Source organism: Capsicum annuum, chromosome 10 (genome assembly GCF_002878395.1).
Source record: "Capsicum annuum cultivar UCD-10X-F1 chromosome 10, UCD10Xv1.1, whole genome shotgun sequence".
NCBI lineage: Eukaryota > Viridiplantae > Streptophyta > Magnoliopsida > Solanales > Solanaceae > Capsicum > Capsicum annuum.
This window is the reverse complement of record NC_061120.1, coordinates 179,822,298-179,839,825: the sequence shown is the minus strand read 5'-3', so window position 1 is coordinate 179,839,825 and position 17,528 is coordinate 179,822,298. Positions and strand designations below refer to the sequence as shown.

Here is a 17,528-nt window from a genome sequence, read left to right as displayed (position 1 = left end):
ATTTACTATATTATCCCTAATTGCTCCGTGATTTACTATATTACCCCTAATTAATTATTATAAGTCATTTATATATTAGAATTAATAATATTTTTTTATTATATTACCCCTAATTAATTATTATAAGTCATTTATATATTAGAATTAATATTATTTAATTAAAAAAATAGATATTTATGACATTTGTTCCAGCTTCTTTAATCGGGATTTTACTATATCATTCCTAATTAATTATTGTAAGTTATTTATGTATTAAAAAATTAATAATATTTAATTAAAAAATAGATGACATGCCTGTCTATGGTTTTAACCAGTGCTTCATCTATGTTACCCCTAATTAATTATTATAGGTCATTTATATATTAAAATAAATACTATTTAATTAAAAAATAGATATTTATGACGTTTGTTTCAGTTGCTTTAACCGTGATTTTACTATATCATCCCTAATTAATTGTTATAAGTCATTTATGTATTAAAAAATTAATAATATTTAATTAAAAAATGGATGACATGTGTTGACACCTAATTTTTGCCCCCCACGACTAAATTTAATCCTGAGTTTCTTTGCTTTTTAATAAAATTTAAATATTTATTTCAGCCGAATAAAAATTTATTAACTATATTTGTACATAATTTTGTCATTTTAAGTAGTGATTATGATTTATCGTATTCAATTATATGAGATTTTATAATTTTGTTACTTAAATATTTATTTTTTAAAAATATCAGATTTTAATCAAGGCTTATAGATTCAAATGATTAAAGTTTTGATTTAAATATAATTTACTCTCAAAAAATAATTTATTCGATAAATATGTGTTTGATTTTATAAAATCAAGAAGCTCGGGATTAAAGGAAGTATTAATTCGCATCGAATTTCAATTTAATTTAGCCAATCTATTAGATTTGACCATAATTGAAATCAAATTGATCATAATTGTAATGTAATCCGTCAATTGATTTGTAATTTGGTCAAAATTAAATAAATATGGCTAAATTTTAAATTTCAATTGGAGTTATATTTTAAATAACCCCAAAATTCCCAAAAACTCTCATAACTTCTACCTAATTCCACAAAAAAATAATTTCAAATTATACTACATTGTACTATTTCCCCCCAACTTTGTCTTTTTCCAATTTTGAAATTCAAAATTTGTTCCCCTTTGTCCCCCCCCCCCCCCCCCCCCCATATTATCTTCCACCCCACCTTATTTTCAATTTTAAAATTTCCAAAACACCCTTATTTGTTTTTCTCCCTCATTGGTGGAGGACAAGAAATAAATCCTCATCCTTTCATATAAATACTTTTCTCCCACATTGGTGGAAGAGAGGAAAAAAAATACCCCATTTTCTCCTATAAATACTACCACTACTTTGGTAGAGAGAGGAGGGGAGAAAGAAGAAAAAAAGGCTAGAAAGGTGAAAAAATTCTTTTGAGCAAAAATAGTTATTTTTATTTAGTAAAAATTTTTGTTTCATAAAGTTGATCGGCTAATCAAAATTTTTGAGTTGCCGGCGATGTTTTTCGGTGGTGGTTGATTCCAACGAAGTTCGTAGTCTCATTTTGCTGCCCCCCAAAAGGTAAGCACACCTTCTTTTTTCTTTTTTTATTATTTTAGTTTTTATTATCGTTTTTCTTTTCATCTTTTTCTTCTTCTTCGTAGTTCGTAGACATAATTTTATTTGTTGGGATTGTATGTTGTAGATGGCCTTGAAGGCCCTAGGACGTTGTGGTATCGATATTCTAATTATTTTCATGTTCATGATATAAAAATGAGCTAGCAATAGTTGTATGTGCCTTTTTTGACTTTATTCTTTGATTATTTTGAATAAAGCTTCAATCTTTGCTTAAAAGATGTATTTATGCTTTTTTTAAACTCATTGTTGTTGGATATATTTATTTTTAGTATGTAAAGTTATTTTCTTTATGTTTAGAAGAATAGTTAATGTTGAATGTTTTGTCTTTTCACCTTATTCTTTGATTATTTGAATAAAGTTTAGATCTCTACTTTAAAAACGATACCCATGTCTTGTTTAAACTTATTGTTGGTAGATATATTTATTTTTAGCATGTAAAGTTATTTCCTTTATGTTGAAAAGAATAGATAATATTGATTGTTTCTCTTTTTTTACTTTATTCTTTGATTATTTTGGATAAAGTTTAGATCTTTACTTGAAAAACAATACTCATGTCTTGTTTAAACTTATTGTTGGTAGATATGTTTTTTTTTTAGCATGTAAAGTTGTTTATTTTATGTTGGAAGAATAGTTATTATTATTTGTTGCGCCTTAATAAAAATAGTAATTAGTTAAGTCAAGAATTTGTCATTTGCTTACTAATTATTTTAATGGATTTCAAAATCCTCATATAAGATATGAAGTGCTAGCTTTATTTTTCATCCAAGATGTTTATTCTTCTTTGTTCGCATGTTGTTTTTTCAAAATGATAAGAAAGTTCGAACTTTTGCGGCTCAATAAAATTATTTGGATATTTTTGACTCATGCATAGTATGATTGTGAAACTTTTGCTTTGCATTTTTTATTTGTTGACTCTCATTCTTGTGCAAGTGTACTTATTCTTGTCATTCAAAAATTGGTTCTTGATAGTTTCCTTTACTTTGAAATATGTCACTTTTATGCCTTGAACATATATTAATTTCTTTATCTTTCTTTGCATGCAAAAAAATATCTCGAGTTCAAATGGACTCCTCTCCTCCTGCATTTCGTAATGGGTAAATGGGGCTCACCCCTTTCGAGTCAAGTTCAAAGTTTAAACCCAAGGTCCACTACATGGAGTGCGGGTTCTATAAGATAGACAAAGAAGGAAAATGAGTCAAAACCCATTGATGAGATCTCTAAAAGACTTGAAAAGTCTCAATTTTTATTATTATCTTCTTTTTATTTATTTGTTTAGTCATTTATTTATTCATTCATTTCGGCCTCGAAGCCAAAGTTATATTTAATACATGTGGAGCAAGATTCGAGCCAAAGGCTCGAAAAATAGTTTAGGACAGGTGAAATGGGTTGGAAGCCCAACTAAACTAGGACAGGTCTCGTTGATTTGGGCCTAATAGCCTAACTCCTTTACTTTCTCCTCCCTTCCCCTTTTATGTGTTTATTTGTTTATTAATTTTGTTTAGACTTAGTTAAAATCCCTACTAAGTCGCCTAACTCTATTTACACAAGTCTTTTTTTTTTTTTTGAAAATATCAAATCACTATTTCAACAAATTAATCTTTTCGAAGTTAATCAAAAGATGATTTTTAAACAGTCCAGATAACCGCAAGTTAGCGGACGTTTTAGGTGTCAAACACCTCCTAAAACGTTAATAGGAACCGCTTATCTAGAATCTCTAACTTAAAACGATTTCCCTATTTTGAATCGTTTAAAATGTTTTATAAAGATTTCTTTATTCTTTTTCAAAATTAAGTGGTGACTCTTTCCAAAATAATTTTTTTTTGCAAAATAACATGTCTGCTTATATTACCCCTAATTGCTCCATGATTTATTATATTATCTCTAATTAATTATTATAAGTCATTTATATATTAGAATTAATAATATTTTTTTTACTATATTACCCCTGATTAATTATTATAAGTTATTTATATATTAGAATTAATAATATTTAATTAAAAATAGATATTTATGATGTTTGTTTCAGTTGCTTTAACCGTAATTTTACTTTATCATCCCTAATTAATTATTATATTTCATTTATGTATTAAAAAATAATAATATTTAATTAAAAAATCAGTTGCTTCGTCATTTACTATATTACCCTAATTGCTTAGTGATTTATTATATTACCCTAATTAATTATTATAAGTCATTTATATATTAAAATTAATAATATTTTTTATTATATTACAGTTAAGTTATTATTATGAGTCATTTATATATTAGAATTAATAATATTTAATTAAAAATAGATATTTATGATGTTTGTTTCAGCTGCTTTAATCGGGATTTTACTATATCATTCCTAATTAATTATTATAAGTTATTTATGTATTAAAAAATTAATAATATTTAATTAAAAAAATAGATGACATGTCTGCTTGTATTATCCCTAATTGCTTTGTGATTTACTATATTACCCTAAATTAATTATTAGAAGTCATTTATATATTAGAATTAATAAATTTTTTTACTATATTACCCCTAATTAATTATTATATAATTCATTTATATATTAGAATTAATAATATTTGATTAAAAATAGATATTGATGACGTTTGTTTCAGCTGCTTTAACCGTGATTTTACTATATCATCCCTAATTAATCATTATAAGTTATTTATATATTAAAAAATTAATAATATTTAATTAAAAAAATAGATGACATATCTGCTGCTGCTGCTTCAACCATAATTTTGCTAAATATCGCTTATAATTAATTATTATGAACCATCTAAGTGTTAAAAATTTAATCATATTTTTTTAAAAATAAAATAGATATAAAATGATAAATTAAATCTTGATGTATTAAATTAAGTTGACCTCCTTCAATCGTGATTTTATTGTATCACCCCTAATTAATTATTATAAGATATTTATGTATTAAAAAATTCATAACATTTAATTAAAACATTGGTTTCGACATGTCTGCTTCAATAGTTACGCCGTGATTTTACTATATCATCCCTAATTAATTATTATAAGTTATTTATGTATTGCAAAATTAATAGTATTTAATTAAAACAAGAAAAATATGCATTTATGACGTGTTTGTTGCAGCTGCTTCAACCATAATCATCTTTGAGAAGATGATCCAAGACTTTATTGTTAATTGAAGTATCTTTTGTTCTAGTTCTTATATGAAATAATCCTATGAATATTAGTTCTACATCTTTTCTATATTTTATAACAGGTCTCAATCTTATCATCAAATAATTAAAATAACCCAACTACTCGACACATCACACTTTTTTATCATGTGGAAAAAAATTATCTTATAAAATTTCATTTCTTAGCGAGTACCGTCAAATAGTTATTATTTAAAAAATTATCGTTTTAAATCAATATACATTTATGTTTATATCTCATCAATATCGAATATTGATGCTAAAAGATGTCTATAGTATTGAATCTGTTCTGACATAAATATAACTTTTTTTTTCAAACAATGGCTATGTGCCTAGCTAGTCTTAGCTGTCTACTTTCTCCCTATTTTCGTAGTGTAGTCCTTCAAGTAATATGAAGGAGGTTATAATTACAGATATTTCTTCCATTTAAAAAAGAATGAGCTACTTTAACTTAACACAAAGTTTAAGAAAATAAAAAAGACTTTTGAATCTTGTGGTCTTAAATTAAAATTGTGTCAAATGTATCAAAATGCCTTGTGGTCCTAAACATGCCATGTGGAAAGTTGAAATTAAAGTATTGCCAAAAAAAGGAAAGGAGTCATTCTTTTTTAAACGGATTAAAAAGGAAAGTAGGTTATTCTTTTTGAAACGGAGAAAGTACTATTTTTGTGTTGGGTCCCAAAGCTCCAAAAAAGGTACTACTAGTTTCTCCCTAAGCTCAATTCCTAATCACTATTTTTCATCTTAAAAGATACAAAAAGGACAGTTTGGTGCATTAAATTTATCGCTATGTGCGGTGTCCGGTCCATCTTAAAAGATACCAAAAAAAAAAAAAAGTTGCATTAATGGTTTATTTGATACGACGGAAAATATCTTTGAGAAGAAATTTTTGTAAAATTTAGAAATTTCTTCAACTAGACTATAGGAGAAAAACATAAGCAAGAATATACATTACTTAACCTAACTAAGTGAGAACTTATGTGTATAAAAGACACATATTTTACATTTATTGATTTAATATCGAATCTCCTATTTTATATCAAGTGTACGTTAATATATTAATAATGATGACCTTTTACGTTATGTAGTAGAATCTTTAAATTTTTTTATCTTTTCTACTTGCTTAACCAAGCAAGAAATACAAGATGCTTCCCTACCCTACTTGCAAGTGAATTTTGAATATTTTCTATACATTATGGATTAAGTGTCAACTTCAAATTATTATGATTATGAAAAATTAAAAAGAGAAACAATTAGTAAATTCAATACCAACCCAACCAACTGTTCTTACATTATTGGATGGGATCGTCACATCACATTCTAAAATCCATCACCATTTAATTAGCAGTTGTTTGCCTAATTAGGCGCCACGTATTATATTAGGAAAAAGCTTCTACTTCAAAACATATGTTTTAAAGGTAACCACCATAAGGCAAATGACCGAAGTACGAGTGTGCATCAGTTGGTTCGATTCGATTTTATGTATTATTGATTCAATTTATCGGTTTACTCAATAACTCAATAAGAAAAAATCGAACCGAATCAATAACCCTAATTTTTTTTTTATAAAACCATTAACCCAATAACAATAAATCAATAATATTTTTATCGGTCGGTTCGATTTTTGCACACCCGTAGATCAAAGTAAAGAAATCCAAAAATTCATTAAGTAGAATATTAGGAAAATTTTCACAAATAGCCACATTTTATTTTCTATAATAGAAAACTAGAACATTGTTGTAGTGAACTTGGAACCAAAATAAGTCAAGAAATAAACAAAGTGATCAAAATAGGCTAAACGTAATAATTTATTACGTTTTACATTTTTTTTCTTAATGGTCAATTAACGGAGTTGACTTTTTATAAAACGTAAGAATTTGTTACGTCTTACATACTTATTTGTAAAACGTAATAATTTTTTACGTTTTATAAAAAAAAATGTAAAACGTAAGAATTCCTTACGTTTTACATGAAGTTCGATAAAAAGCGTGACAGTGTTTTGTCACATTATTATTAAAGAGTTTTTTTTCAAAAAAAAAGTGCCAACACGTAAGAAATAACATTTTCAAAAGTTATTTCACGTAAGAATTTCTTACGTGTTGGAACTTTTTTTTTGAAAAAATCTCTTTAATAATGATGTGACAAAATACGGTCACGTTTTTTATCTAACTTTGTGTAAAATGTAAGAAATTCTTACGTTTTACATAATTTTTTTAATAAAACGTAAGAAATTATTATGTTTCACAAATAAATATGTAAAACGTAACAAATTCTTACGTTCCATAAAAAGTCAACTTCGATAGTTGACCATTAAAAAAAAAAGTGTAAAATGTAATAAATTATTACGTTTAACTTATTTTGATAACTTTTTAAATAGCTAACCTATTTTGGTTACTTTTTTTATTTGTTGATTTATTTTGATTTCGAGTTCTTGTTATAGTTGTTGGGTTGAAAAATCTTACTCCCTAGCTTTCTCTCTCAGTGCACTTTAGGTGAACTAACGTGCGCCTCGCCATGGTGACGGGGAGGCCTAGGGAGGATGGTTCCAATAAAGAAAAATCTTAGGGACGTGCGATTGACACAGGGGTACTATGACTTCTGGCACGGTGAATCTAGGAAAATATAAGCAAGCTCAAGCGACTCAACATGGGGTCTCTACTCCGAATGGGTCAGGTAATCACGGGATAATAAAAGGGACGCAAGAAGGAAGTCATGGAAAAACGAAGGATGAGGTTACTACAGGAAATCACTCTATCAGGTGCGCAATTGACATTGGAAGTACTTCAATGGAGCAATGGCCTACTTTGAAACAGGGGAGGGACACGATGAGCACGGGGAAGAATATATCGGCGGGTCCTCAAGCCTCTCCGCTGAATTTTGGCGCTGAAGATGCAGAATCTGATCTTAACCCTAATACGGAAGCTTCGAGGCGTAAGGAATAGGCTATTTTATTCGTTGTCAATCGCCTGACATCAAAAGATATGACGCTTGATTTTGTTGTTTCGACTATGGAAAATGGGAAAATTATGGCTACTTTGTGCAACGAGAAGATCGAATTTGAAACACCGAAATGGCAACACTCTTTAATTCTATATATTGTGGGTGCATCCCCAATAATTGCCATACTTGAGAGGTAATAACTGCATGCAAATTGGAATTACATTGCAAAGCCTAGGATTTACTATCATAATGATGGGTATTTTTTGGTGAGATTTACTAGCTCGGAGGATAGAGATGAGGTGTTATATACTGGTCCTCGTATGTTGTAAAATAAGCTCATCATTGTGAAACCTTGGGCTGCTGATTTTGATTTGAACAAGGAGGTTATGCAAACTATCCCAGTGTGGGTGAAATTTCTAAATTTACCATTGAAGTGTTGGGGCATGCAATAGTTAAGCCGTATTAGCAGTAGCCTAGGGGTGCTCGTATACGCAAATGAGTGTACTACTAATGTAGAGAGGATATCCTTTGCTAGGATAGGGATGCTCATATACGCAAATGAGTGTATTACTAATGTCAAGAGGATATCCTTTGCTAGGATAGGGGTGCTCGTATACGCAAATGAGTGTACTACTAATGTCGAAAGGATATCATTTGCTGGGATATTGATTGAGATGAATATAATGACTAAACTCCCAAGTTCTATTGAAGTTGTAGATCCCCGGAGGAAAATATTTTATCAGGAGGTTGTGTATGAATGGATCTCTGAATATTGCCCTAGTTGTTTGCAAGTTGGGCATAAATGCAAGGAGAAGGAATAAAATTAACCAAAAGCTCAGGCTTATAAAATCTAAAGTACGGCATAGTTGGTTTAGGAAGCATAATTTCACACAGTAAGGCATAGGTCATGAGCAAATCAAAGTTGCAATACACAAAACAGGGGAAGGTATGAGTACTAGTAAGACCAAAAGGGGAGGAGGTGAAATGAGTAGAGTAGGAGGTCAATAAAAGTTTATGACTACTGATCTTGGTCCTTCAAAATCAGTAACTAGTCAGCGTATGCAGCCTGCTAAAATCGAAGATACTAGTTGGCAAGAAGCTAAAGGGAGATTGGTGGTGAAAAGTCTCAAGAATGCACCGGCATCTGTTCAACTTTGTGTTGCAAATGAGTTTACTATCTTACATGCTGTTGAAAATAAAAAGAGGGTGATCAGTGAGGAGATAAACCAGGGTCTTGATAAGACCTTTATAAGCATTATCACAAAAAACTTGTTACCTGAAATATTGGGGGACTGAATAGAGTTTCCCGACAAAAGAAAGCTAGAGAATTTATTAGAAAGAATAAGGTTTGCTTAATAACTCTAATAGAGCATAAAGTGAAGGAGAAAAATACCTCCAAAATAATAAATAAAATGGTACAAAGTTGGAAATAGTTAGGAAATTATACTCATAGTGTGAAAGGTAGATTGTGGGTGCTCTGGGATCCTCAGAGTATTGATCGTACTTTAGTAAGTTCTTCTGAGCAGACCATCCACACTTATGTAGGATGTAAATGTATGAATGTTTAATTCTTCTTTACTACTGTCTATGGCTTACATACGATTGGCATTAGAAGAGGACTATTGGGGGAAGGGGGGAGTTGGAAGTGATACATAATATGGTGGTAGAAACATGGTCTGCCATGGGAGATTTTCATGCCATTAAGAGTAAAGATGATAGAAGGAAGTGGGCTTCTGTACATGCATCTGAATTCAAGGACATTAATTCATTTATAGAGGAATTTGATATGACAGTGTTAAAGACTACTGGAGGGATTTTATTTAGACCAATGGACACGCTTTCAGCAAATTGACTGGGCTTTGGTAAATACATATTGGATGCTAAAAGTGTCACAAGGAGATGCCAATTCAAGGTTCTAGCTACTCTGATCACTCCCCTCTTAGCTTGGTTTTGGGAAGGGACACTATGAAAAGAGCTAGCCCTTTTAAGTTTTTTAAATCACCTAGCAGGCCATGATAGGTTCCTGAAAGTAGTAGCTATTGCTTGGAACCAAGAGAGTACATCTAGCCGAATGGCTGGAGTTTGAAAGAAGTTGAAAGAGTTCAAAAAATCTATGAAAGCACTAAATGCAGTTGAATATCATGGGGTTGTAAATAAGATCAATTGACATAGACAAGACTTTTTAAATAATCAGAACACATGAGAATTCCTAAACAACCAGCTGATATGATACAAACTAAGAAGGTTATTAGGGTGCAGCTGAAAAATAGCTCACAGTGAAAGAGAGTATTTTGCAGCAAACGTCTAGGGTGTAGTAGTTAAAGCTAGGGGATGAGAATTCTACAACTATTACTAACTTGATAACTAGTTTAGGGAAAGTGGTAAGTAGTGATGAGGGCATAGTATAGGAAGTGATTGATGAATTTTACCATGGTCTGTGGGGTTAAACTATACATAGTTTACCCATGATCAACCCTATTGTAATATGGTATAGAGTAGTGTTAACAAGAAATCAACAACTGAACCTGGTGAAGTAAATAACAATGAAGAGGGTGTTTGTTATTGTAAGGAGTATCTGTGATTTCAAGGCCTTAGGGTATGATGGATTCAATGCCTACTTCTTCTTCAAGAAAGCTTGGACTGTTGTGAGTGAGGATATGACTAAGGCAGTGGTGGATTTTTTCCTAATAGGGAAAATATTTAAAGTTATTAACTAGAGTACAGTTACCCTGATTCCTAAAGTGCAGAATCCTTTCATGATTACTTAGTATAGACCAATTTCTTGTTGTACATTGTTATACAAGTTTATAGCTAAGATTATCATCAACAGATTACAAAGGGAGATGGACTAGTTAGTAGATAAAAACTAGCTGCTCTTGTTTCTGGGTCTTGGCGCATGTGTTAATTCATTTGCAGTTTCCACGAGTGTTTATTGAATGAATTTTATAGTGTGTTAAAATTGTATCATGCACAATTTTTGTTAATTAACAGTCTGGTACACCTTTTCAAGCAAAAAAAGGATTAAGATGGGGAGATCCATTCTTTCCTTATCTCTGTCTTGGTTATGGAGTACCTCACTAAGTTGCTAAAACAACTGCAGAAGATACCTGATTTCAATTACCATTCTAAATGTTCTAAGATGAATATTGTACAGTTGAGCTTTGCCGATGATCTCTTATTGTTTTATTGAGGAGATACTAATTCTGCACAGCTGTTATATGAACAATTCATGGAATTTTCTAGGGTCCTGGTCTAGTTACTAATGAGGCAAAGATTTCTATTTTCTTTAGGAGAGTGCAACAAGATACACAAGATCAAATTATTCAAATTCTTCGCTTCTCCAAAGGCTCCTTTTTTATCAGATACCTCAAAGTTTCCTTGAGCGCGAAGAGAGCATCTATATTGTAATATTAACCTTTTTTTTTTGCAACATAATTTAAATTCATGAAAAATAAATTTTAACCACAAATAAAAATATGAAGAAATAAGAAATTTGTATTGATAAACGATTGTGGTTACAAATCTATTCCTCCCTTGATTCTTCTCTCTTGATTTTTTCCGTAATTTGAGGGCCGTTAGTGGCTTATTCTCGAATATAGGATGATCTTTTTATGAATATTCCATGATTTTTTGTGAGATATTGGAGATCCGATCTTTTTATGAATACCCATCAGCTTATGGGATATTCAAGATGTCTCTTTCAGGGAATATGTTACCCTTTAAATAGGCGGGATTTAGGGTAAAGTAGCCTCTTAGAACTCTAACAGAATTTGGATTCTTCTTGAAGGGTCCCATAAATTTTAGGTGTCTACAAATGTCCCTGTGTAGATTTGATGACGAGTCTTGAAGTACCAATAGAGCTTTCATCTTTATGCGGCGGCTACAAATTTGCAGATTTGATTTATGAGAGAAGAGATGAAGGATAGATTTGGTTCCACTGGGTGTGCCAATTTGTTTCCAACATAATTTAGATTCATGGAAAATAAATTTCAACCACAAATAAAAATATGAAGAAATAACAGTTTTATTGATAAACGATGGGGTACAAATCTGTTCCTCCCTTGATTCTTCTCTCCGTAATTCGAGGGCCGTCAGTAGCATAGTTCTCGAATGTATGAAGATTTGGATATGAATTTCTCCGTAATTTGAGAGCCATTAATGACGTATTTCTCGAACATAGGAACGTTTGGATTTGATCTTGGGTATTTTCAGATCATTGATCTCTTTGTGAATATCCCGTGAATTTGTGGGATACTGGAGATACCATCTTTTTACGAATATCCATGAATTATGGGATATTTAAGATGCCTGAAATAGGCGGAATTTAGGGTAAAGTAGCCTCCTAAAACTCTAACATAATTTGCATTCTTCTTGAAGAGTCCTACAAATTTTAGGTGTTTACACCTATGTTTGACAAGATCCCAGAGAGAATTCAAAATTAGACTCAGGTTCTTGTCCTACACTGGAGAGCTCAACTCATTAAGAGTATCCTATTTGTTGTGCAACTCTTTTGGTCTCAAATTTTTATTTCGCCAAAAGAAGTGATCAAATATGCTGAGACAGTATGTAGGAAATTCTTATGGACAGAGGGGAGTGGAGAATTCCAGAAAAACTTCTGTTGAATGGGACACGTTATGTTGTCCTAAAACAGCTGGAGGGTTAAATTTTTTGGAAATTCAGACGTGGAACAAGGTTGTTATTGGTAAACTTCTTTGGAATTTGTGCTCAAAAAAGAAACGACTGTGAGTGCAATGAGTTCATATTTACTATGGGCGACAAGGTATATGGGGTGTTTCGGCACCACAAGCTTCTTGGCTTGTCCAAAGAATTCTCAAGGCCAAGAAATACTTTTTGGAGGCAGGTTGACAGGAGAATGATGTAGCAAGAATGCACAAATATTCCATAAAATTTGTATACCTGCAGATGCGTGGTGCATTCTCAAAGGTGGCTTAGCAAAAAATGATATATATAAAAATGCAGCTGCTCCGAGGTGGACGTTTATTTCATACTTGACAGTATGGGGTAGACTGCTTACAAGGAAAAGATTGGCTAAGTGGGGTTGCGTGGCTTAAACTGAGTGTGTGCTATATGATGGATCTATGGAGTCTATCAGTCACTTGTTCTTCAGCTATCCCTACTCTGAAAAAGGTGTAGCAAGCTTTATTGCTATGGCAACAGGTGAGACGATCGACTTGGAAATGACGAACTGAGCTTGAGTGAATTACTTTTGCAGTACAAAGGCAAAAAGGCGAAGGCATAAGTGTTTCGAATGATCCTGACTGTTGGAGTTTACAACGTGTGGTAAGAGAGAAATGATAGAATATTTCAAGGTATATACTATACGTAGCACAAATATTCTCATTAGAAGAATCGTACAGGAGGTGCATTGTTGAGGAGTGGGAAAGGGTACTAGCCAAGGTTTTGGACAATTTAAACTATTATTCCTAGGTTTTGGTTGATGTGTTTGGTAGAGGATAGGCGGTGTTTTTAGCTGAGGTAGCTTAATCTTTGTTTAGCAGGATTGGGGATGTTAATTTTTTTTTTTTTTTTTTTTTTTTTTTAATTTCTGCTTTGTAATAATTACTGATAATAAACGAGTTTATTTCCAAAAAAAAAAAAATAGAATGTTGTTTTGGAGTTTCAGATTTTGCAATCAAATCACTTGTGAAATTTGAAACTTTAAGATAATAGCTATTTTTCACGACAGAGCTAAAAAGTGATTAGTGGATGATGTTTTTTCTACAAAATATTATGTATAAATAACATAAATATCAACCTTTTTTGTAATATGTTTAGGGAGTTGAAATTTTTTATAATATTGAAAACATAAATTGTGTACTTGTATAATTTTTAGAAATATTGTTCACAAGACAAAACTAGGTAGAATGATAAGAAAGTTGATTTGCATGTATTAAAACAAGTATAAATAACATAAATATCAATCCTTTTGGAATTACATTCTATCCCACTTTCTTAATTACTTTACTCTCTCTCTATTAATATACATAACATAGCCAATAGATACATAACATTTTGTGTATATGTTGTGATTTTTGTAATATGTTTAGAGAGTTGAGGCTTTTTTATAATATTAGAAACATAAGTTGTGTATTTATATAAAAAATTTATGTAATTTTTAGTTAAAACAAATAAAAAGGTTGGCACTTTATTAAACGGCCCATGTGGGTTAGTGGGCCAATGAAACTAGTGTAAAATGAACTTTAACAAACACTTTACCTTTTTAATTTCTTAATAATTAAATTAATTACAATGTACAATAATCTTCCAACTTTCTGATATAACAAATTGTGCATTATTGTTCTCTTTCTCTCTCCCACAAGAGAATTCTTTGTTGTTTTTTGGCTTCCTTTCAAAGACCCCACCATCCTCAAAAGAAACTTCATCAACCTTTACAACCCCTCCTTGTGTATGTGACCTTACAATAATGAGCTGTATAAAGTAATTTTTTAAATGTATTATTTTTTGGTTAATAAATTATTGTTTTGTTAAGAGCCAAGAGGTGCTCTATGAGGAATCCCTTTTCTTCTTCTAGCATTTGAAGGGGGTGGAGGAGGGGTGGTTGGGTATATGTCATGTTCTAAGCCTTCACGCAATTGATTTCCTCCTCTTGATGATATGCCTTCACCTCTTTGCAATGCTATTACTTCATTCTTGGCATCTAAGATAAAGCTTGCATCTCCATTCCTCTTTATTCCTACAAGCTAAGTCATTAAAAACAAATGATATATAGTCCAAAAAATCGTAACTCATCTTTAAAGATTACTTCATCATAACTTCGCTTGGAATATATATATATATGTATATAAACTTGACCTATGATGGTCCTATATGTGTAGTGTTAGAAACAAATTACCAAAAAAAGTAGTCTGATCCACTATAAGCCGCTATGCAGAATCCAAGGAAGGGCCAATGGAAACAAATGATGCATACTCCAAAATGCAAGTCAAATTTCAAGATGAATTTAGTGAGAAAATTAACTTGGCCTATAATGGTGTCATGAGTCACTATATGTAATGTTAAAAACAAATGATATATGCTCCAAAATGTACGTCAAATTTCAAGATGAGTTTACTGGGAAAATTAACTAGGCATATAATGGTGTCATGAATCATTGTATATCTATTGTATATAAAACTTGTGAGCCCAAAAATGGAAATGTAAAAATAGCATTACAAAAATTGGTTAATTGGTTATTCTTGAAAAGGATGGCATGGGTATCTATTTATACCTCCCTAGCTCTCCATGTGGCTTCTCTAATAGTAATCAATACGGAGTCAAAATTTTTAATAAATAGATATAAAAAAAATGTAAGAATATTATATTTTAAATCCGAGCATACGATTCGAAACAATTTTTATACCAATTTTATTACTATACTATAAAGAAATACTTTTATTCTATTTGTACTGTATAATATTTTGACCAGCCGAATTCAATTGAACCCCTTCCATCAACATAGCTTCGCCTTGTCAATATTTATAAATTGCCAATCCAAGGCTACTTGAATGTTTGAGCTGTGACCATATTGATATAATGACAGTGGAGATGATACATATTCTTTGGTAGGGAGTTACAATCAATGATGGTGATCAAAATGTGAAATATTATGAATTTGTGGGACATGATCATGAACCATGATGTATGAATAATGCTATGCCATCACCAAAAAAAAAAAACTAGGTAAAATGAACTAATCAAGAATAATACTAACAAAATTAAGAGATTAATATTAACTTAGATAATTTACCTTACATCCAAGAGAACAGAAACGAAAAGTGTCCAAAAGGCTTCTTCCACATATTTCACAAACATGAGAACTTGCTTTGCCACTACTCTTTGGTTGTGGCCTTTCATTTAGAAACAAAACTCTTGCACTGTTGATTACATATGTTTGTACTCCACTTATATCCAATACCTTTTGAATCTCTGAAACTCTTACCACATCATGATATGATGATCTCCTTATCTATTTCAACAACAAAATTTTTTTACAAATTTCAACTACGCTCATTTGGTTAATAAAAAGAATGTGCACACCATTTACCTACTTAATTTTTGTAGGTAAAAGTGAAACACAAGGATATATGTAAAAAAGATACATTGCAAGAATCACGGAGTGTAGAGTTTTAATTTATGAGTTCCGGATATATATATATATAGAGAGAGATAATTTGTACATATTGAATGTATTTTTGACATGAATATAGAATTTAAGTCAAAGTTATTGAGTTTTACTTAACTTGTAACTATCATTGTGGTTTCGTCCCTAGATCATGAAGATACTCATCATTATAATGTGAATGTTTTGGATATCAAGAATAACTATACAGTCAGAATTCAGATTAGTGGAACCAGTTACCTGAATGACTTGATGGTCTTTATGTTTAGATGAGCGGCAATAGAAGCAGAAGGCATTGTCATTACAGTCCAAGCAGTACATATTGCATTCACTCCGCGCTGCATCACCGTGAGTTCGGCAAATTGAAAAAAAATCGGTGTTCAATAGAGGCTCTAACCACGGTGGAACCAGCATTGTCATTATTTGACTTTTTGCAACTTGCTTAGATAAGACCTTATCCAAAAAACCAAAGAAATTGAAGAACTCAATGTGAATAAGTTAGACCAAAAAAAGGTTCTTGGATTGATTCTTGTAATGATATGAAGTATCAAGAATTCGGGGTGGGGAGAGAAATTTTAGAGAGAGAAAAACGGGGTTGGAAAGGGAAGAAGGAAGGCCTAACCTAAACTAACAGCAACTTAAAATTCAACAATAAAAACATGGGGTTGGGGTGGAGGGGTATTTAAGTAATGAAAGTAGATCAAACGGTGGAGAAAGGAGGAGGTGGCTGAGATTGATTTTCAGCCGTTGGATGATGGGAAAAAAAAATGAAAAAGAGAGAGGGTATGTGTGAGCTTGGGCTTAGGCATCACTTAAAAGGCTAACCGCACAGTTTAGTGTTCCTTAATTAGAGATTTCAAATTAAATCTTAAATATAAAATATCCTTGAGGAAAGCATATTCTCCGAATGAATGAGCTTTACATTATTTATATTTAAATTAATCAGACGTTAATATAAATATAATGAAACTGACGAAAACAGAGTTTGGCGCTTACGCCAACTTTGGATGTTCTTTGCGTCTCTATGTAGGCAGAAAGGTCGGCTATTAGGCTACGTCTAAGCAAAACAGCTGGTCACTAACGACGTCGTTGTGGTTTTTGCTTTTATGCAAGTTTACACTTGTCGAAATATTATTGGATATTGATGTAGGTCCCACAATCGGTATGGTTTCTTGTTGTAAATTACGTCCGAGATGAGAATGAGTGTAATGTGACCCTAATAAAGTTCCTTTAATACCCCTTGTTTTCTCTGTTATTACCATATTTTGTCCTTAGGATCTGTAATATCTTGAATGTACCTACTTTAATTTCATCGCTTTTTGTTGAAAAGGATGAGATTTATTGATATATTTATCGCTTGATAGATTTTGAACTTATAATTTTTGTTTTAAGGAATGTTTTGACCAATTGAATTTCAGTTTTTAAAAGGTAGAAAGTCTAGCAGGATATATTTTTAATTTTCAAATGGAATATTTCTAAATTACAAAAGGAATAATATTGTCTCATAATGTTATTTGGTGAATTATTAGGCCGAGCCAAATTTGGATCAGTAGACGTATTAGCAATGAATTTTGAATTCCATTAGCTGCTCGTTCCTTTTCTTTCTCTCAACTAAGCACAAATATAATAAAATTAAT

The 17,528-nt window shown here is 31.1% G+C and overlaps 1 protein-coding gene across 1 annotated transcript; it reads right to left on the bottom strand.

Annotated features, from left to right (window-relative positions):
• Positions 1 to 11,228: 11,228 nt before the first annotated feature.
• Positions 11,229 to 16,885, bottom strand: LOC107843388 (protein RGF1 INDUCIBLE TRANSCRIPTION FACTOR 1). The gene is made up of 4 exons (XM_016687656.2): positions 16,132 to 16,885; positions 15,520 to 15,738; positions 12,669 to 14,473; positions 11,229 to 11,631 (listed from the first exon to the last, which is right to left on the bottom strand). Exons 1-3 carry the CDS (start codon positions 16,309 to 16,311, stop codon positions 14,258 to 14,260), a joined length of 615 nt encoding a protein of 204 aa, XP_016543142.1. The 5' UTR covers positions 16,312 to 16,885; the 3' UTR covers positions 11,229 to 11,631; positions 12,669 to 14,257.
• Between the last annotated feature and the right edge of the window lie 643 nt (positions 16,886 to 17,528).